Raw genomic sequence first — 21,506 nt, forward strand, 5'->3', positions numbered from 1 at the left:
GAAATAGTGGCTGCTTCGGGGGCAGCTCTGTCCTGCCATTTAGGTACAGACACACATGAAGTAATTTAAAAATGCAGAGACTCAGCCAAGAGTTCAACAACTAAAAATAGACAAATTACTAGTTTGCTGTCCCACAAACATATAATGATGCCATAATTGTAGCAAAGTACAATAAAGTACCACTGACAGATAGTGATCTGCTGTATGATCCTGTTGGTTTGCATAGTCGGTTTGGTTTACTAATCTGTCGTCAGCTTTAAAGAGTTATTTCTGCACCAGCTTTGACTTAAGTTGGACCCTGAGTTTCTTTTTTGTTCTAACGTCCGTTAACTTAAGAGCTGTCAATCAAGTCCCGAGCTCTTCCTGGCCCTCTCAAATAGTTTGACACTTTGAGAAATACACGTATTCGCTTTCTTTATCAATCTCATATCTGCGCAATTAGTTCGGAGCTGGAGTCAGTACATCAGGGGCGTAGCACAAAATTCTGGACCCTGTACATAGGCATTTTCTATGGGCCCACTGCTATTAATTCTAGTACCTTTGTGGGTCCTCCTCACATGAGGGCCCTGTATACTCAGTCCCCTTCCCTCCCAAGTCCTACGCCCCTGCAGGACGTAGTTAGCTTAGCTTAGCATCTCAACCGGACGCAACAGGAGACCATTAGCCCCATCTGTGACCTCAGCACTCCATGCATTACTCCGGGATTCGGTCACATAGCGTTCCCGACGCAAATCTTAATGAAGAAGAAAAGTCAAAAGAGTGTTGAGGTCACAAGTGGGGCTAGGGAAACAGCTACCTTGGCTCTGTTTTAAGTTCCAAAATACATCTACCAGCACCTCTGAAGCTCACCAATGAACGCGTTGTATCTCATCTGTTTAATCCATCCACAAACAAATGTAAAAATGACTATCTGTGGTTTTAGAAGGTGTTAACCACTGCTGGAACTACTTCTTGACAAACCATTATCCATTCGCCCAGCATTTCTGTGCAGTGTCTCTGCTGGTTGCTCGGCAACCTCACTAGACAAAAGGAAGCCATTGAGCCCAGCACATAACTTCTCCTAGTACCACTTTTTGCATTTGTTTGTGTATGGATTTAATAAACGAGATATAAGTTAGTTAATTAATTAGTATGTTTTAGAGGTGTAAGCGTATTTTCTTCACTTTTCCCCCAGCTTCCAGTCTTTATGCTAAGCTAAGCTAATCACCTCCTGGCTCCAGCTCCGTGCTTATCATACAGACTTGAGAATGACAACAATCTTGTCTCAACTTTCGGAAAGAAAGCAAATAAGTATATTTCCTAAACAACTAACTATTTAACTATTCCTTTAAGACTCCAGGCACAAGGAAGCTTTGATTAAACTGACTGAAATCTGGGCCAATTGTACAGTTTAGCAAAAGGACACATGTCGCTTTAAGTCTCAGAACTGGACAAAGGAATAAGGGGCAACAAACGTTTTTGCAACAAAATGTCATTAAACACATGTGAATCACTTGCACGAGAGAAAACCAAAGTGCAGCTGTTGATACTGAGTTCATTTTGTGGGAGGGGAGGTCAGATTCTAAGCAGCGTTGTGTGCATGTTGACAGTAAAAATCAAGTGTTAATGATAAGCTGAGAGGGTAAAAACCTCTAAATGAGCTCTGAGAAGAGAGACAAACGGACAAAGACAATGTAAAAGTTTGGTTCAGCTTCATTCAAATATACATCTTAACTTTCATGCGCACCCACACACACACTCACACACATACAGTCTTCCAAATATGCCAGAAACCAACAACAACAAAAATCCCACACAGTTTAAAAAAATAGCGAAAAGTTCTTTGTACACTTACACATAACAACTGTTGCCCAAACCCTGACGTACAGCATTCACTCCCAAACATAAGGTTGTAAGCATCAAGCTACAGTGGGTGCTTTTATAAAAACGCATGATCACAGTAGTTCAAATAAAATGGCTCCTTTTTGAATAAATAAACAGTTGTGACAAAACGACCTTCATTACAAAGTAACTTCCATGTATTTTGATTCATCAGGATTTAAAAAGAAAACCTCCAGTGAGTCGACTACAGCAGCTGTTTTTGCTCCCAACTCCGACATAAATAAAAAGGGCATCTACAAACACTTGTGGGCGAAAAACCTCTCCTGAACCCACTAACACACACACACACACACACACACACACACACACACAGCTTATTGCCTCACCTGCTGCACCACGTTAGTGACTGGAAAGGTGAGCCAACAAGAAACCTCCTTGTAAAAACCACAGGAAAAGAACCTTAAAAGATGTCATTGTTTACGAACTCTTCTTGCACAGTAAAACTTCCCTCTTTTTTTGAGCATAAAAAAAAATCCAAGATTTAGCTGTTGTTACTTGGATACATGACCACCACCTCCCTGAAAGCGTCTTGCTTCAGGTGTCCGAGGGTATTTCCCCGGTGCTCTCTGACCCCACTTCTCGGATTTAGCAGATTCTGAAGAGTTTAAACATTTCTAATGTACTGCAGTGAGGTGATGATGTATTTTCAGGAGGAGAGTTTGGCAGTCAGAGGTGAAAAAGGAGTTTTTAAAATGTTTCAGCGAGATCGGCAGGGGTGGTGCAACCGAGAGGCAGGGCGGACAGCAAAACTATGAAGAGAGCAATGTTCTTTTTTTTCCTCTCTCGGGGGGAAGGAGGAGGTGGAGGTACTAAGAGAAAAAAGAAGGGATAGTTCTCCCAGAATTCATTGTGGCTGGTTGTGGGAGGACGGTACAAGGGGTTTACAGAGAAAGAGAGACAAAGGGAGGTCACTAACGAGAAGAGGAGGAGGGAGGAAGGCGAGCAGCAATTTGATTAGAGATTTGTTTTGCCTCTCATCATCTACTTTACAGAAGTTTTTTTTTGTTTTCCTCCATATGAGCGGCTTCAGAACTTCTTGGGACCCCAGGCGGACGCTTGCTTCGGGGCCACACCTGTCCCGAATGTGGGGAAATCCTCCGCACTGCTCATGTCAGGAGCCTAGAACAAACAAATGCAAAATGTTTGATAAACTGCACTAATAACCTGGATGCAAGGCAAGACACTCAATGTACAAAATATGAAGTGCATCTCTCTGAAACATTTAAAACTCCTTCTCCAACTCATCTGCATCTGATTCAGATTTAGTAAGAGAAACCACTGTCTGATATATTTCTACATCCATAAATGAGCGTAAGGTAAAAACCAGCACATCCAACCTTGTTCCCTGCTGCGTTCCAGGGGGCGTCCCGCACCACAAAGCCCTTAGCCGGACCCCCGCTGCTATCATCCACTCCTGCTCCCCCTCCCCCTCCATAGCGAGATGGAGGCTTCATGTAAGCTGCCAAGGTCTCCGTCTCAGTCACATTGAGCATCTGAGAGAGGTGGAGAAAGGAGGGAGGGGAGAAGAAAACAGCTCTTCAAACAACCCAATGAACCTTTTGCTCTGCCCTACTGATACTGAGGTGATTTTGTGTATTTGTATTTAATGTGTTCACATTTCATTTTGCTTTGTATAATCGTTTTTACTTAGAAAAAAGGATAAGGATGACCACACACTAAGTACCCTTTGTCTTGAAAAAGACCAAGTGTGGTAGAACCTTTGGTGGTACAATAAAAGTTTAAAGTGTGCGGTCATCCTTTATTCTAAATATGGCACTGACACAACCAGAACCTGATACTTGGGTGTACATTCAGCCTAGAACTCATGCTGATTTATAATTGTTTTTCTCCCTGACTATAACCAAGGTTTCACCTGGTGAGATACTGATGCTTGTCAGCTTTAGTGCCAGAGCAGAAACACTGAATTTCTATCGATCATGGAAATTCACTCACATATTCCTCCTCCAGGTTGAGCAGGTGGTCGATGGCGTTGTCGACAGTCTCAGGAAGCCCTGTCACCGTCACTTTGTCGGGCTCGTCGGAGCCTGGTTGAGGGAACCGGATATCCACCTGAACAACAGGTGAAAATCAGCCAAGATATAATGATACAAAATAGAATCAGAGTAAATATTAAACTATAAAACTGGTGTGTAAGCACACACAGTATAAAATTCCATCTGACCTTGAACTCCTCCATCAGCTTGCGGATGGCTTTGCCACGAGCTCCGATGATGCGAGCGTGGGTCCTCGGGTCCAGATGGACATCTTGACTCACCATCTCCTGCAACTCAGCCACCAGCTGCTGGATGGCCTGCCGCGCCTCCTCCACATTACGCTCATACCCGGAGATCACAATCAGATCCTGGGGGGAGGGGGAGGAGGAATGTGAAGTGTGTATTAAGAGCTCAAGATAAATCCAGTTATAGAAGATAAAATACAATAAAAATATATACAAAATATTAAAATACATATTTTAAGCATTATTTTAAGGTTATGCCTCCGTCAACCAGTCAAGTTGCAGTTTACATCCATGTCTGTCCAGACTCTATATATATATATATATATATATAATATATATATATATATGCTGTATATATGCAGTGAATACTTGGAAGGAGTTGAATAAAAGGTATAAAGTGTATTCTTTGGCTAAAAGGAAGTTAAGGATCATAGATGTATTGGCTAAACAGGTACACATGTAATTTATTACTATGATGGAGTACAGCTACACAAAATGTGGTGCTTTTGTTTTCTCCTGGCATTTTTAGATGCGAAGCCTCTCTATGAGCTGTAGGTGAAACTCACTCACAGGATCACGATTAGCTAGGCACGCTCCAATACGTTGTTTGCAGTCACATGACTCTGATGATGCTTGAAATTCAGAATGAGGCAGGAAGTGAAAGGCAGAATGGACAAGATGGAGGAAAGCCCGTACTGTGCTAGTTATTGTTTACTCATTGTGTCGTCCCAGTCAACATGTGTGTGAAATCTGGAATCGCCCAATTCATTCTTACATTATGGCTAAAAACCTATTTTGAGATCAAAATGACCTTTGACTTTTAAGTTAAAAGTGTCAGCTGTTCATTATCCAACCAACTGTGAAATATGGTCACAATCTTCCTTCTGTTCCTGAGTCATGGTGTTGAATAATGGCCAAAGAAATGTTTGTCCAGGAACTTATGATGTCACCGTAAATCTGACCTTTGACCTTTTGGGTAAAAAATGGCATCACTAAGTGTGAAATTTCGTCACCATCATCAATGCTTGAGTTATGAGTTATAAAACATGTTTTGTGAGGTCACAGTGGCCTTGACCTTTGACAACCAAATTCTAATCAGGTCATCCTTGAGTCCAAGTGGACGTTTGTGCCAAATTTGAAGAAATTCCTTTAAGGCGTTCCTGAGATATCACATTCACGAGAATGGGATGGACGGACGTAAGGACATACGGACAACCCAATACTATAAATAAAACTATAGGGCAACATAATTCCAGTAAACACACACCTGCTGCTCATCTCCTTTGTCGGGGAACTGGATGCTGACGTCGTGGTCTTTCCTGATCTGAGAGATGACCGCTCCCTTGCGGCCGATGATCTTGGGATGAAACTTTGGATCTACAGACATGGTTACCTTGAAACTGCGCAGGGCCTGAAAAGGAGACGGGGCAGCACAGACCTCAACTATATTTACAATATGCCTATTTCACATTCAATATGACCTATGTAATCTCGATTATCAGATGTTTTGCATGTAGAATAATAAACTCTACATGCTCTCAAGGTTCAACTATCATGAAGTCTGTTTAGGAGGTGGTAATCATCCAGTGTGGTGCTCTTTCAACAGGAAAAATGAATTGTAGTTGTGTTTGGTGCACAGAAAAACACAGCAAGTTAATTTAAGTACAACAGTAGAATAAGCTTCAACTCTCTACCTGCCAAGTAAGGAGCCGTAATGCACTACACAAAAGTATAAATGATAACTATGTTGCAAAAACCAGAAAATATTTTTTTAATGTGTAATGTGTACCCTGTCCTCCTGCTCAGCCTGCAGTTCTTTGACCCTCTCAAGCAGACCCTGTTTGGCTCGCTCCACGTTGGCTGCCAGGCCCGTCACCTTGATCACATCCAGCTGCTTCTCTGGCTGCGGCACCCAGATGTTCACCTGCAGAACCACACACAGACAATCAATTACACATCGCTTTTTATCACTATAACCAATTAAATGTATCACAATAGCTAAGCATGTTTAAAACAGCTTTTCTCACTACATCACTGATGCAGACATTTCAACGTGCATCATGAAAGGTCTCTTGACCAGAAGATGGCACCAGAGAGTGTGAGCTAACCTCGTACTCCTCCATCATCTTCCTGATCCCACTGCCCTTCTGGCCGATGATGTAGCGATGCAGCTCGTAAGACACTTCGACGTCCTCTGTTATGGGAACCAATGCCTGAAAGAGGAAGCAGTGACAAAATTATTATTGAGGAAAAAGGGAACAGACAGCATCATGAACTGAGGGGGAATGCTGCCTACCAGCAGGGCGGCTTTAGCCAGTTCACACTTCTCTGCACGCCCACCGATGGTAATGATGTCACACTTGCGGGGGACAAACTCTGCCTCTGGACTGACCTCACCGTTTTCCTGTGGTGGAGCTTCCTGACCTGTTATTGTACCACAGATAGTGGATTGAAAAGCGAGTCTTTGGCTTGACTGTTTCTCGTGTATTTTGATAAATATGTCCATAAAGTGACACCGGATATCATAATTTGTGTACTCAGAGAGCAATACTTGTAGAGGGATTTGTTTTTGTGCAACATATTAACAACAATATTAGTATTACTGTACTGTGAAGCCACAGGTACACTTCTCTTGTGTGTTATGTTTCAGACCTGCAGCACTGTCGTCTCTCTCGGGGAACTTGATTTGGACCTCGTGCTCCCTGGTGATGTGCTGGATGCGGCAACCTTTAGGCCCCATGATGGCACGGTGGTAACGCTGAGGGATGGCCACCTCCACACTCACCTGGGACTCCTGGTGGGGGGTGTAAAATCATTGAGCATGACATGACATATTTGTTGCACTCACACTGCACTCAGGTCAAAAGGTCAGTTGAAAAAAAAAAAAGAAAAAAAAAAGATGTGTCTGGATATAGACTTCTTTGATTTAGCTTTGACCTGACACCGATATTGATCCATACAGGTGTCTCTTGCCAAAAGGTCTTTTCTCTTTAAGAGCAAAAAGTCTTTTTCTGGGCAAAATTCATCAAAAAGAAAATATACATAAAACAATTAATTTTATAACGATCTGAATTTCTCAAATGTTTCTTACCAGGTCCTCGATGATCTCCTGGATGCGTTTCTTAGCAGCCTCCACACAGTCCTTGGCTCCCTTCAAAGTGACCCGCTGACTGTTGGCTCCCGTACGAGGGAAGCTCACGGCTACTCCGCCGTACTCCTCTGCCAGCTCCCGCAGCACCTGGCCTCTTCGGCACACAAAGTGGCGGTGGTGGCGAACGTCTACTACCATGCTGTCCTCCACCACATCGTCCTGGAGAGGGAAAAACAGAAATGGAGTAAGTGGAGGGTATTATAGGGTAATATGACACTGAAGATTTAAACTAATAATGCAAGTCAAGCTATATTTCTGCTGAATTTAGCTGTATAAGTAATTTCAACATCAGATAAATGCTGTGTATTAATTACCAAGTTTTTGACTAAACTTTCCAGCTCCTTCTGGGCCTGACGAACAGCTTCCTCCTTCCCTACGATGGTGATCAGTTCCTGCTCGGTGTCATCTGGCGACGGGAAGATGATGCGGGCCCCCGTCCTGTCCCGCACGCGGCGAATATTGGCCCCACCACGGCCGATCAGGAATTTATGATACTCTGGTTTGGCCTGAAGTTCAGCTGTGAAGTTGTTGACTTGCTGAAAAGGGCAGGAAGGAAAAAAAGAAATTAAAGAGGACAGGAAAGGGATGTAAGTATTTGCCCTCTCCTTCCCTCCTCTCTATGGTAACTCACTTATTTGTTCCTTCACTCTTTGTATCCACCCCTAGTTACCATTCTTCAAACTTTTCTTTCCCCACCCACCTTCTCTTCAGCCAGCTGCAGCAGCTGTTTTTTGGCCTTCTCCACCTCACCAGCGGGCCCTCTGATGGTGACCTTGTCCGAGCCGGAGCCCTCGGAGGGGAAATGGATGTGGACGCCGCCGCAGTCTTCCATGATGGAGCGCACGAGGCAGCCCTTGGAGCCGATCAGAGAGTTGTGCAGCTTGGCAGGGATGGTGACCTCCGTCTCCTTAATGTTGGCCTGAAGGGATGAAGAGAGAAACAAGAAGCATGGACATTATTGTGATGCAGCTACATTTACAGCATTTTGTCTTTGGCCTAATCCCTCCTTGACATATAAAACAAATATTCAGACCTTAAGCTTTAATTCTTCTTAAAATTAATCTTAGATCTTATATTTGGTGTGTTGTAATTTTTGGTCACATTGGAATCAAACTTATTCTGTTGAGCATGAAAGTTCATTCAAAAACAGACAAAAAAATCTTAACTCAAGGTCCACTTACTAGTTTTTTTCCAGCTTTATTATTATTATTATTATTATTATTATTATTATTATTTTGGCATTTTCTGCCTTTATTAGGTAGCAAGAGCGGAGAGATGACAGGAAATGTCAATGTCCCCAGCTGAATTCAAACCGGGGATGTTGCGGTTAATGGTTGGCACCCCTTTCCAGAGCTTTAAACCATATCTCATGGTCATCCTCAGCAGATATAGGTTGCTCAGTTGTCATGGAGATAGCGCAGTTGTCATCACGGGACAGAAGCCATGTGATGACATCATACATCCATGTCATGTCAACTGGATAAGGCCATCTAATAAATGAAGTATAAAAAAGTATAAACATAAAATGGATTTATTTTAGCATTTTACTGCTAAATGTCTCAATATTTTCAATCACATCCATTGTTTTATTAAGTAATTCTAAGTAAATAAGTCATTTTTGGGAGGACCGTGAAGGAACAAAAAGAAAACATCAAAACAAAAGAAAAACATCTTTTTCTGCACAGAAACTCTGTAAGCGGCAACAAATGACAGTTTGACGTCTCTCACCAGTTCTCTCTGGATGGCGAGAATTCGTTCTCTGGCTGCCTCACAGTTGCTCTTCTTGCCTGTGATGATGATCATCTCGGAGTTACTGTTCTCTGTCGGCAGGTCGATCTTAGTGTTGGTCTCTTCACGGATCTGGTGGCATTAACAGCATCTCTTAGTTTAAATCTTATAAATCTTAAATTGACATTAATGCCTAATTTAAATTTCACATTTTCAAAGTGCATTACAAAGTCTCACCTTTTTGATGTTGGCGCCGCCCTTACCAATTATGTTTTTGTGAAACTGCTTAAAGATGGGAACGGAGAGCGAGAAGCTATTCTCAATCTACAAAAAGGAAGAAAGCTGCTATGAAGTCAAGTGTAGAGAGACAGAGACAGACAAAGAGACAAAGATAGAAAATGGTGGGTCATACCAGGTCAGCAATGATTTTCTGGAGGAACTTGGCACATTTCTCCACCTCGTTCTTCGGCCCTCTCAGCTGGACGATGTCACTCTTCTGCGACGGGTCGGGGAAATTGATAATGACCTGGAAGTAGATAAGATCATGCTAGAAATGGATCAAAACTAATTATTTTACAATGATGAAGTGGCGAGATAAGGGTTTGAGAGAACATTCACCTCTGGGAACTTGTCTCGAACTTCTTTGATCTTTTCTCCCTTCTGGCCGATGATTGTTCGATGGAACTTCTGCTCCACAATCAGGTCTTTGGTGCGCTCGTTTTCCTGAAAACGGGTAAAAAAAGTGGCAGCAGGCCACTTAGGAGTCTGTGTACGGAGCATTTTTTGTGCTTTATGCCGACCATCAGAATGAATGAAAGAACCAACCCATTCTCACCATTCTCTGGACCATCTCAATGAGCTCTCTGCGTGCCAGCTGGACTCCTTTAGGGTCACCCTCTATCCGGACCAGGCCACTTCGTTCAGAGTCCTGGGGGATTCGTACCGACACTTTGTACTGCTCCTTGATTCGATTGACTGTAGAGAGGGTGAAGAAAAAGCAGGGAGGGATGGATGGTGTGACAGAATGGTGAAAAACTGAAGAGAGAGGGTGTCACAGTTTTTCCACCCAAATCTTCTGAGGATCAAAACACTAACCCCCCCTGTAGGCTTGAAAGGTGGCTGTAAACAGTATGTAGGTTCATCTGTCATGGAGCCAACTTTAAGACATTTTAAATTTGCAGTAATAAAGTCTTAAGGGCTTGAAAGGTAGCTGTAAGGAGTTTGTAATTTCAGCCGTCATGGCTGTGCTCAGCTTGAATTGAGTCAGATTCCAAAACTGTGTGTCAAACTGTTCATAGAAACCTGCCACACCACTCCTGCATCATAATCCATTTCTGCGCTTTAGACTGAAAACTGGTCACTACCGGAGTCCATTGTAACTGACATGAATTGAGTCCGAGCACAGCCACTCTGCTTCATGACGACTGAAATTACAAACTTTTTACCTTTCCTACCTTTCAAGCCTTTAAGACTTTATTACTGCAAATTTTAAATGTCTTAAAGTTGGTTTTAGCGCATGCCAGATTGTCTGTCAGCAGAGCAGAGTCATAATATGAACACTACTAACAAACACACAACATAAGTATGCCACAAAATATTATCATAGTGCTTTTTTGAAAACCAGAATTTGATGCAGGGTCTCTTAACTGGCTGTCCATGACTATCAGTGGACAGACACACAAGTAATTTGCACAAGATGCGACACTTCTGGCTAAAATAGGAAAAACATGGCTAAAATATAGTGATCTGTGTGAGTGTGTGTACTGTCTGATACAATACATGCCATTTGGTGGATGATTTTATTCATCCTATCATGAAGTTCGCATATTTAAAAATGGCTGGTCCCACTGGCATTTGAACTCTAAAACCCAGCAGCGTTGATGTCCCAGTTTTTTCTGTTGAGATCAGCAGAACAGAAGTGTACTCACTGTTGGCTCCGTTCTTTCCGATGAGGTGTCTGTGGAAACGCTGGTCTATGATGACTTCAGTGTAGTCCATCCTCACCAGCTGCACACAGAGGGAGATTTAAGATTTGTCACTGAATTCATACCTGAGCTACAGTACTGAACCCCATCAAATCTGTATATCTGTATTGTTTCTTTTCTTGTCTCTTCAGCCTTCCAAGTCTTTATTCTAAGAGTAAATAGGAGTGAACTTCCAAATCTTCCACAGATTCTGATACAGCAATGCTTCCTGTGATTTGGGTAGAAATGTTACAAGTACCTTGAAATAAATTATATAAGCATTTGAATGTGTTTTAAGTCTTTTAAGAGATATCATTCACAACTACCTTTCATATCATAACACGGATCCTTTTATTGTAATAAATATCCCGTGTAGAGCTGCAACTAACGATTATTTTCATCATTGATTAATCTGCTAATTATTTTCTCTATTAACTGATTCATGGTTTGGTCTATAAAATGGCGAAAATGCCCATCACAATTTCTTAAAGCCCAAGATGGCGTCTTCAATTGGTTGTTTCGTCTGACCTGAGCCGTATTTGTGGAACAAGTTGTTAATAAAGAATCAGCACTATTAACAGGAATGTGATCATTTAATAGCTGTAACACAGCAGCTACACACCTCAGATGTTAGGGCAGGTTTGTACACTTTCTATTGTAGATGGTTTTTTGAAAAAGGCCCTTGATTTTAGCTCTGTGTGTGTGTTTGTGTGAGTACTCACCAGGTCCTTGATGATCTCTTGTATCTGAGCCTGAGCCTGTTCCACCTCCTCTGTTGGCCCCTCTAGACTGATGCGCTCCTCACCGTCCGTAAACTCTATGTGAACCTACACACACACACACACACACGGAAAAAGACGAGGCAATCTAAATGTGACACAGCTCAATCCATGTTACAAGTATCCTCTGCCATGCTGCTGTCACTTGTCAATTTTTCCTCCTTCTTCACCTCCCGCATGATATGCACGGTTCACTTCTCTGTTGATATATGATTTAAAATCCCACACACTGTCACTGCAATACACCCTTTATCCTACAGGCTTGTAGGAGAAAATGTGTGTTTTATCTCTCCCTCTCCCCTCACCCGTGGTAGCTGCTGTGTGATCCGCCCGATGTTCTGTCCTTTCTTGCCAATGATGAAGCGATGCAGCCAGGCCGGAGCGGTCACCTCCATCACCATCACACTCTTCGCCTGCGCAGGGACAAAGAGCTCACAAGTTAAAATCCAGTTTACACTCACAACCTCACTGAAGTCACAATCAATAAATAACTGACTGGAAATTAAAGCTGCTCTAGCAAATATTTTTATATTTACAATGAATCAAATGACTACATGTAATGTGAGAGGGGTCGCTCTGCAGTTCCCCTCAGATCTACAGAGTTTTTTAGTCTCTTTCAGCTCATTGTTTTGGTTTTACAGCCCACAATTTCACTGTAGTGGGTTGTCTTTCACCCACTACACATCACCTGCTTAGCACCAAACAGTCAGTCAAAGTTAACAATTAGCTGGTGACCACAGTGGAGCATTTAGCACCTAAAGAGCCACATATTTCCCTCAGGAGCTGCTAACCAACTTACATTCATCGGGTGGCCAGAAACACAACAAATGAATGCTAACGTTGCTCTGTGTGTGTTTGATGTGTAACTAGGCAACTGTTTGCTAACATGTACGCCATATCAACTTCATGAGGTGATGATATGCCAATGTCATGTTTTCAGCTTGTTCTGCTGCCCACAACAGGCCAAAATAAATTATTACAGCTTTAAAGAAATTCACAAGATGGAAATACTAACCTTTCTACTAAGATAGAGAAATTATCTATACATGAAATCATGGACTAAAGGTATTTGTGTAAATGGTGTAAAATGTTGCTTCTTCCATGCTCTCATGTAACTTACTTTTTTCCCTTTTTGTATGTTGCATGCATTGCTGCTCATGGACAATTATAAGCTTATCATGCAGATTTAAAGATTTAAATGTACCTGCCTTTCAATAATTAGGATGTGGGTGTGATCGTGCCTGGTAACGGTGTTGTTCTGACATCTGATAAAAATTAAAGTTTCAAAAAGAGGACATTTCTGTGACTTGACTCTGACACTCCTAATCATGCACTTTCAACCTCCACTCTCTTCCTCACCTTTGCGTACACCTGCGTGAGCGCCGGTCCCAGCTTGTCAGGCTCCCCCCTGAGGATAATGGTCTCTGAGCCAGAGTCCAGAGGGGGCATCTCCACAGACACCCCCGTGGCCTCCAGGATCTCCTGCAGGGTGTTGCCCTTTGGACCTACAATGTACTTATGCTGAGACTTCTTCACCTCTACGGAGATGGTGGTGGTCTTCCTCTTCTGCACGGGTGGAAAGGGAGAAGATTAGAAGAAGTGATGAGTGAGCCACATGGAGGGATGGATGGGAACACAACAGGTGACAGAAAGAGGAATGAAAGACAGGAAACAGGAAGGACTGAGCGACAGTAAGACAAGAGGAAATAAGCGGGCAAGAGGTGAGCAGAGAGGGAGAAGAAAGTGATTGAAAGCGAAAACAGAGAAAATATATTTGTTTTTGCCTCTCATACATATGCACAAAATGACATTAGCATTCTCATCCTGTTGTTCTCTGGTGAAATCCAATTTTCTCTGCACATAATCTCCGACTTGCCTATCACCAGCGATCATCTGGTACACACATACAAACACACACATCCTCTCCAAATTTCATCCATCTTTTCTAGTTTCTTGTAAACGTCTGTAGAGAATGCGAAAATTTGTGTGGTAGGAAATCAAACGACACCATTGACTGTTAAACATAATGATAAAACCTCCTCATTCCAAAAACACACAGTTTGTCTGACTATACCGAGCATTTTTTATTGCAGATGAGGTTTAAGATCCAGGCGCCAGAGTAAACAAGTGGTTAAAGTGAGACTGGTGAAAAGAAAGAACCACAAGGTTAACATCTGCAATCACATGTGTGTCCTTCCATAAAGCCCTGAACAAAATCCCAAACTGCCCACTCTCAGCAAGTCCTTCTGGGTAACAGCAATACCCGAACGTCCAAAATGTCAAGTCTAATGCAGACTAAAAGCTGGCATAAATTACTGCACAATCCACAAAATGACAGAACAAGAGCAGGTAGGAATGTAAAACAAGTGTTTGATTCACTCTCATTAACTGTCCCTGATCCAGTTTTCATGTTTTATTTTGTTCCTTGCTTTGCTTTTGTGTTTCTTTCTATGCTTACACTGATATTTGTGGGTGTTCTTAATTCAGTGTGTATGTGAAATTTTGATGCAAAAGACAAACACTAATTGTTAAAATAATCATCACTAGTGATCAGATAGAATGAAAATATGTAGACAAAAAATAGAATTAAACAGAAGAAGAATTTGAGAAAATGCAAAATAATAGAAATAACAAACAACAGAAAACAGACAATGAGCATAATAGGAACAGAGAAATCATAATTTTTTAGTTAAAGGGTCTTTTTTTGTTTTTAGACAGTTGACAGTAGAGATAGAGACAGCAAACAAGGGGAGAGAGAGGTGTATTAAACAAACGTCCCTGGACGGAATCAAACCATGAAAGCTGCAGTTAAATGGTATGTCTTTACCATTAGTCCACCAGGACACAAATGCATTGCAGTTAGATTAAAGACTGCTTTGTACACATGGAGATAAAGGATCTGTTATTTAAGCTGTTGCTAAGCCACTAATTGCTTTAAATTCAATTTAACATTACAAATCAATTCTAAACTCAATCAGGAGCCAGGGTAAGTTAGTTAGAACGGGGTTATATGAGCTCTATGATTGCTGGAAACCTTTTGAACAAACGCACCTTGTCGTCGTAGATGGCTCGGATGCGGCTGAGTGCCAGGGCAACGGCCTCCTTCTCCCCGGTGATGACGATCTCGTCCTTGGGCAGGCTGGGCGGGGGGATGCTGATGCGAGCGCCCGTCTCCTGGCTCAGCTCCTGCACCAGCCGGTTGTGGGCGCCGGCGATGAATGGGTGGAAGGCCTTCTCCAGGGACAGACGCTCCACTGCACGCTTATCCTGATGATTGGGTGAGTGTGAGGAAGAAGGGGCCATGATTGGAGAAACAATAAAGTATAGTGTCAAAAAGAAATTCAGTATTCAATGAGCGAGGTTAACTAGCATGTATACACAGATAATTTTAGTCTTCAGCTCTTGATGGCCGAGTCATGAATGTATCAATAGCATTTATTTACTCGTTAGTCCATTGCACGGCCATTTAACCCTCAGCTACTTCTGCTTTCAGGCCTACATTTCTAAAGATCACAGCACAAACTGAACCCCACAGCTGACCTGTTCAGCAGAGATCAGAAGTATTTCGTGGCGAGCCTTCTCGATGCCCTCCTTGGTGCCAGTGATGCGGATGTTGGCGCTAGGGTCGTCAGGACGTGGAATAGCAATCTTGGTGGCGGTCTTCAGCTCCAGCTCCTGCAGCTTCTCGCCGTTCTTACCAATGACAAAACGATGGTGCTCCTTGGGGATGGCGACTGTAGCTGAGGCCTGGGAGGAAGTTTCAAGGAGAAAGTGAGTTCAATTTGCATTGATACACAATCTAAAATGGCAGCAAATCATTAAATCAGGGCACATTATCTTGCCTGAACTGATTTCATTAGCATTATATAGATCTCTCTCTGGAGTATCAGACATATCCATAAAAATACACATTGGTTGATGGTTCACCTTCAGTTTCCACATTTGTATGACACTGGAGATGGGAATATTAGTTTTCTAGTTTCTCACATTGCTAGTTTCACAGTAATTGGATGAAACTTAACAGTAACAACGAAATATGTGAGTTTTCAGTAGGTAAACAACAACAACAAAAGCATTCAACCTTGCGAAGAGGACAGAGTGTTTTTCTGCACTATTGTATCAATAACTGCAGCTCAGCTAAACAGGTAGACCTCAGTGCACCACTTGAAGTGGAAATCAGCATGTTTGCTGCTGAAGCCCAGAAAGGCCACCCTTGGGAGCTGACGGTCATTTTTCAGCTCAACTTTTTGTCCTAAAGCAGCCTGCACAGATAGGATTTTTCAAGCTGCAGCCAGAACTAACTATCCCTGCGTTATCTTCTAAAATAAACTACTGCGATAGAATTTTGTGAGGATGGAAAAACAGCAAATACAATTTGTTAATTTTATTGGTAACATTTATCAGTTTAAGTGGTGACGTGAGTCTTTGTTCTTCCTCAAAGAAACATCTGTCAACCAGTGGTATTTTTCAATGGAATTCATTATGAAGACAAAAAACCCTTGTGTAAAACTCCCTTTTTTTACATTTCAGTCACTTAAAGTTAGACTTGGTGAAATGTGTAATCCCCAAAAATACAAATTATTCCACACCAGCACGCAATGTGTTTGCGCCAATTTAGATTACAGTAATTTCACTCATGGTGATAATCTCATGACTGACTACAGCTGTGCAAATTAAATCACAACTTCAAGCTAAACCAACAACTTATATCCATTTTATTCTGCATCTTTGGAAAATCAACTTGCTGCATTGGTAATTTAACTTTATTTTGCAATAATGGTTATGACTAACACATTGATGCCTTTGATTAATACTTACATGTTGTGTTTTTACTCTTATTACGATTATATTCATAACTATTTTCTTTTATTACTGGTTATCTGAGCTTCTCATATTACTGCTTTTTACATATTACTGTAATGTTTTATTGTTACTTTTTTATGTTAACTCACCACACTTGTAAAGGAAGGCCCTTGTTCATTAATGTATTTCTCTGAGTGTAAATAAAAGGTTATATTTAAAAAAATTCCTTTCTGATATTATAATGAGAAATACTGTAATTTATTTTTTTTAACAGCAACCTTGCCATGCACTCAGTATGCCACAACAGTTCCGACATATGACAAATTATAGGCACAAACAACTTTACCTGCGTCTGCAGGCGAGCTACGATTTCCTTGCGAGCCTTCATGACAGAGTCCAGTTTGCCGGTGACCATGATGGACAGGCCCTGGTCTTTGGCCAGGGACAGCTCAATGTGCGCCCCCGTCCGCTGCATGATATCCAAGCACACTTTGGCCTCCTCGCCCTCCCCAAACTGGCTGTTGTCCTTGTAGCGACGCTCCTCCAGGGGCACATGGAACACCTTCACACAGAGCGGGTTCAAGGGGAGGAGATTCAAATTTCAGGCAACGTGTCTCGTTTGATTACCTTTCCAATACAGGTGTTTTTTATTGACCAGCTCTACTGCTGCTAATGTGGATGGTGGCCAAATTTATTTACGGTCAGAAAAATATCTAAAGAGCAGAGGAATGAAGGACAGACATCAACTGTTTTCCTTTCATACTTATTTATAGTTTTGATGCATTTAAATGTTTTTGCACAAACAATAGTCATTGTTAAAGTCAAAACAGTTTGCAAATTAGAAGCTGAGTGTTTACAATGCCATCTTTCTTCTTTCTTCAATGTGTGTTCATTCACTCAAAACATTTGTATGTGTATACTTGTGTAGTCAGTGGCTGCCTGACCTGGGTGATAACAGAGGCTTTGATGGGCCTTATCTTGCTCCCCCACGCTGAAGCCGGCTCCCCGGCCTTCTCCCCTGGTGCCCCTTTCTCCGGCAGCGGAGGGAAGGCCTCCAGGTAGGTCGGGATGTAGGCCTCATCCTCCGGGACACAGCCTGGTCCGGAGAGACGAAGATAAATAAGATGAAGGTAAGGATGGAGGAAGAAAACATGTATATATGGATGGATGGATGGATAGAGGAGGATTATTAAAATTAGGGGGAGATAATATGGGAGGCAGTCAATAACTATACTGAGAGGAGAAATACTGTAACTCAAAAATCATACCTGCCTCAGAAAAAAAAACATTCATAAAGTATCGTGTACAGTACATTAAAACAGAGAATACAGTAGGAAAAATCTAAAAAGGTTTACCTGATTTCTCAGGCTAATAAGTGGCTAACTAGCTTGGGCTACTGAGGTGAAACCTTTCTAACAAAAGTAAAAAACAGGTAAGTAGATGACAGCTGGACGTTACCTGTAATCTCCTGGTCCTTGAGGCCACTGCGATGCTCCGCAAAGCTCTCCGGGGTCAACACTGCCACTGAGCTCATTGTTCAAGACTTATTCCGCTATTCCACTAAGACAGAATGGTGGGGAAGGATGGAGTGCATAAAAATAAGAATAAATCAAACCCTATAATCTCCGAGGAGGAAATTATTTGCTGTATCTGCATGAAATTTAATATTCAGAAAGTACTAACTCTATGATCCAAAAGCAAAAAAGCCATCAGGAATACAGAAGCCCATTTCAAACTGCATCTCTTACATTGTTCTTCTCCCCTTCGATTGCACTTTGTATATTCTCTAGGATTGCTTTCCTCAAGCCCCTGAAGATTAAGGCTGCCTCTGTGGCATTGCTACCTTGCACCAATGCTGCACGTTACACCTGAAATGCTCCAATTAACACTTTACGAGCCTCAGACAAACACACGATGCCACAAAGCCTCAGGGACAGGGTTATCACAAGTCATACACTAAGAGCTGTCCTGGACTAAAAACAACTGCTGCTGGCATTCCTTGTGATTCAGAATCACGGGATCTTGTCAACAGTGGATCTTCCCTGGACATTTTTACATTTTTACCTACAAATCCTTGAACTGCTCCTCTGACTGTGCATGTTTTGTGAGCACAGAGACGCTCGTCAGGGTGGAAATTGCATTTTTATGGCTACTAACAGCTGGTGCAGCAGTAACATAAAAATCATTAGAATGTTAAAAAGCACACAATTACGAGAACGTCATAAAAATTGTTCTCTAATTAACAGTTGATGGAGGAATTCAGGTTTTTTCTCTTACATTTCTTCCCTTTTTTTCATCTTCAATGTTTTTCTCACTCATAAACAGGCATGCAAACCCATCCCCTCGCTGTGTGATGCTTCTGGCTGAGCACAACAGTGACTTAGTGTTATTGTCTAAGATCTATGAAATGTTCCAGTAGGATTGTTTCTCCTGAAATGTTACTATGTGTTCCCAGCGTGTATTCAGATCATAACTGCCATGTAATATCTGCTCCAGCAGGTAAAGACACTGCATAACCCCCCCTAAAAGCCAAGAACATGTAATTACACAAAAAAAGTATAAGATGCATCTCAAGGAGTAAGTCAGTCTTGTGGGAAATATTGAAGGATACGGTAACACTAAGTTAAAGCTGTGGATGATCCGATCAAGCAGAGGTAGCTTCGTCTAACTGTATTTTACAAAGTGAGCCCAGGCTTACCTGCAAAAGGTCAATTGCCAGAGAGTCCGTCCAGTTAGCGGCTACCGTAGGCGCTTCAGTGTGAGTGTGTGTTTCAGCTCCTGGGTGCACAGGAGAAGGAAAAAAAAAAAGAGAGACTGAAAAGTGAACACTGTGAATCAAAACGCTCTACAGCACGGAGGCTGGGTTAGTACAGTAAACACCCACACTGCACTGCACCTTATACTGTCTGGATCTGATTCACTCTCCTCCTTTCTCTTCCCCTCCCCTCTCCACATCTCCCTGCCCATCGGCATTCTTTTATAGTTTTACAAATTTCGAATGTAACCACAAAATGTGAGTCTGTACTGTACTTGGTGAACAAAAATCATGATGCCCCTTTCTTTTTCTCTCTCACTAGTTTCTAAGTTCAGCCCCTGGTGTCGGGTTCACAGGGGGGAAAATTACTTAACCCCACAGCAACCAGTTGGACAGACATTATAAACTCAAGATGTGCAGCCAAAGATTGTTCAGCTTTGTTTTAAATTCTAGTGGAGATCCAAAGGTTTTCAAAGATGCCAAATATGCCAGGCTAAAGTAAAATGTGTATAAAATGATGCACAAAACGTGTAATATGTCCATTTGATATCTTGGGTTTAAATATTTAACTCTGTGAAAACATCACACAGCTTCAGTGAAGAGCTGGAACAAGATGATAGAGAATATATATGATACTGTCAAACCGTGTAACAAGATGATTTTAACAACCTTAAAGCTACTTCTGAGGAAACCAGGAGGGTAACTGAATGTTAAGCGAAGTGGTGGAATGCAACTAAGTACATTTACTCAAGTACTGTACATGTATATCCATTTTAAGCTACTTCATACTACTACCTCACTACATTTCAGAGGCAAATATTGTACTTTTTACTCTATTTACATCCCCATCTTCATTAATTTGACAGCAAGTTACTTTGCAGAAACAGAAACTATAATGAGCTTAGAAAATATGGTGCACCGTTACAGATTAAACTACTCAACAGCAAATAGAGTAGCTAAAATTAGCTCCACCTAAACCACATACTACAGTCAAAGGCTACTTACACCTTAATGCAGCAGTACTAATTAATGTAATGTAACTGACTGGGTTCATTCTCCCACATAATCAGTACTTTTGAAACTTAAAGTATATTTTGCTGTTAATGCTTAGTTACCAATTTGAACGAATTACTTTTAATTGTATTATTTTTACATTGTGGTATTGCTACTTTTACTTAAGTAATTCGTCTCAATACTTCTTCCACCATTTGTTAAGGGGTTAAGTAACTGTTGTCGCAAGTCTCCTATTGTGGATCACCACAATGTTTCATTGCTAACAATTACATTGAAATGCAACAAAGCGAGAAAACTGAAAAGAAACAAAAGACACATGGCTCACTGCAACACGGTTTAACGTTAACTCTGCAGCGGCTGTGGCTATAAATAACACTGTGTTACCAATTCTCTACAGATAAATAAGAAACATAGACGGTGAAATTAATCCAACCGTGCACCGTGCTAGCTAACGGTCCGCTAATCGCATCTCTCCTCTAGCCGAATCTTTATTGCTAGCTTGGGGATGCGCTGCATGGCTGGTCCCGTTAGCGTGAAGGCTATGTTAACCTCTTCTAACAAACAAATGCTCATGGTTTCAAACATTCTTTAGCCAGTTCGCTAAGATAACACATATCGCTGTGCTCCGACCTCAGCCGGGATGATTAGGCGCAAGGACTTTCTGATAATCGGCTAAAAAACCAGACAGGCGGACAGATAACCAGCTAGCTAGCTCCGGGGGCGCCAACCTTGCTAACCCTGGCTGCTTCTCGTTATAGTCGAACCGGCTTTCTCGCTGCCATGCCTACACCCTGACTTCATCCACGGTGTTCCCATTTAGATACAAAGCGAAGGTGAAATAAATACAGAAACCCTACCTTTCAGAGAGAAAATATAGCAGAGGGTGTATGTTTGACAGGTGATGGTGTAAACACAGATGTGATTGGTCTAGGAGCATTTCCTCTGCCGGCGGAGCGATACAAGCATGCACTGCGACTCACCGAGTATAAAGGAAATGCCGCAGTATCTTTACGCAACAAGAGCATCCAAGTTAAATAGATCCGCGTGATTTTAGTCTCACTTTTCTCACTTTGCTGTTATATTCAGCTGTAGAAGACCCTAAATGTGGCGTCCTGAATGGTAATCGATAAGTGAAAGAAGGTCTCAAGTTATCAGCCCCCGCAACGTCTCACGTCCATCAAACTGACCGGGT

General features: G+C 41.9%; 1 protein-coding gene across 2 annotated transcripts; it reads right to left on the reverse strand.

The window, feature by feature from the left end:
• Positions 1 to 1,674: 1,674 nt before the first annotated feature.
• Positions 1,675 to 21,309, reverse strand: hdlbpb (high density lipoprotein binding protein b). 2 transcript variants are annotated; one of them, XM_044184971.1, is made up of 28 exons: positions 21,172 to 21,309; positions 19,244 to 19,323; positions 18,004 to 18,105; positions 17,490 to 17,641; positions 16,892 to 17,107; positions 15,283 to 15,489; positions 14,794 to 15,009; positions 13,102 to 13,308; positions 12,048 to 12,155; positions 11,686 to 11,790; positions 10,928 to 11,006; positions 9,835 to 9,974; positions 9,618 to 9,722; positions 9,412 to 9,525; positions 9,237 to 9,323; positions 9,000 to 9,131; positions 7,972 to 8,190; positions 7,586 to 7,807; positions 7,212 to 7,430; positions 6,773 to 6,914; positions 6,417 to 6,544; positions 6,229 to 6,333; positions 5,910 to 6,044; positions 5,388 to 5,531; positions 4,064 to 4,243; positions 3,835 to 3,951; positions 3,219 to 3,374; positions 1,675 to 3,000 (listed from the first exon to the last, which is right to left on the reverse strand). In XM_044184971.1, the coding sequence occupies exons 3-28, from the start codon at positions 18,077 to 18,079 to the stop codon at positions 2,908 to 2,910; spliced, it is 3,804 nt and encodes a 1,267-aa protein (XP_044040906.1). In that variant the 5' UTR covers positions 18,080 to 18,105; positions 19,244 to 19,323; positions 21,172 to 21,309; the 3' UTR covers positions 1,675 to 2,907. The 2 variants fall into 2 exon arrangements, with proteins under 2 accessions (XP_044040906.1, XP_044040907.1); XM_044184972.1 differs by lacking the exon at positions 21,172 to 21,309 and adding an exon at positions 21,043 to 21,167.
• Between the last annotated feature and the right edge of the window lie 197 nt (positions 21,310 to 21,506).

Source organism: Siniperca chuatsi, linkage group LG22 (genome assembly GCF_020085105.1).
Source record: "Siniperca chuatsi isolate FFG_IHB_CAS linkage group LG22, ASM2008510v1, whole genome shotgun sequence".
NCBI lineage: Eukaryota > Metazoa > Chordata > Actinopteri > Centrarchiformes > Sinipercidae > Siniperca > Siniperca chuatsi.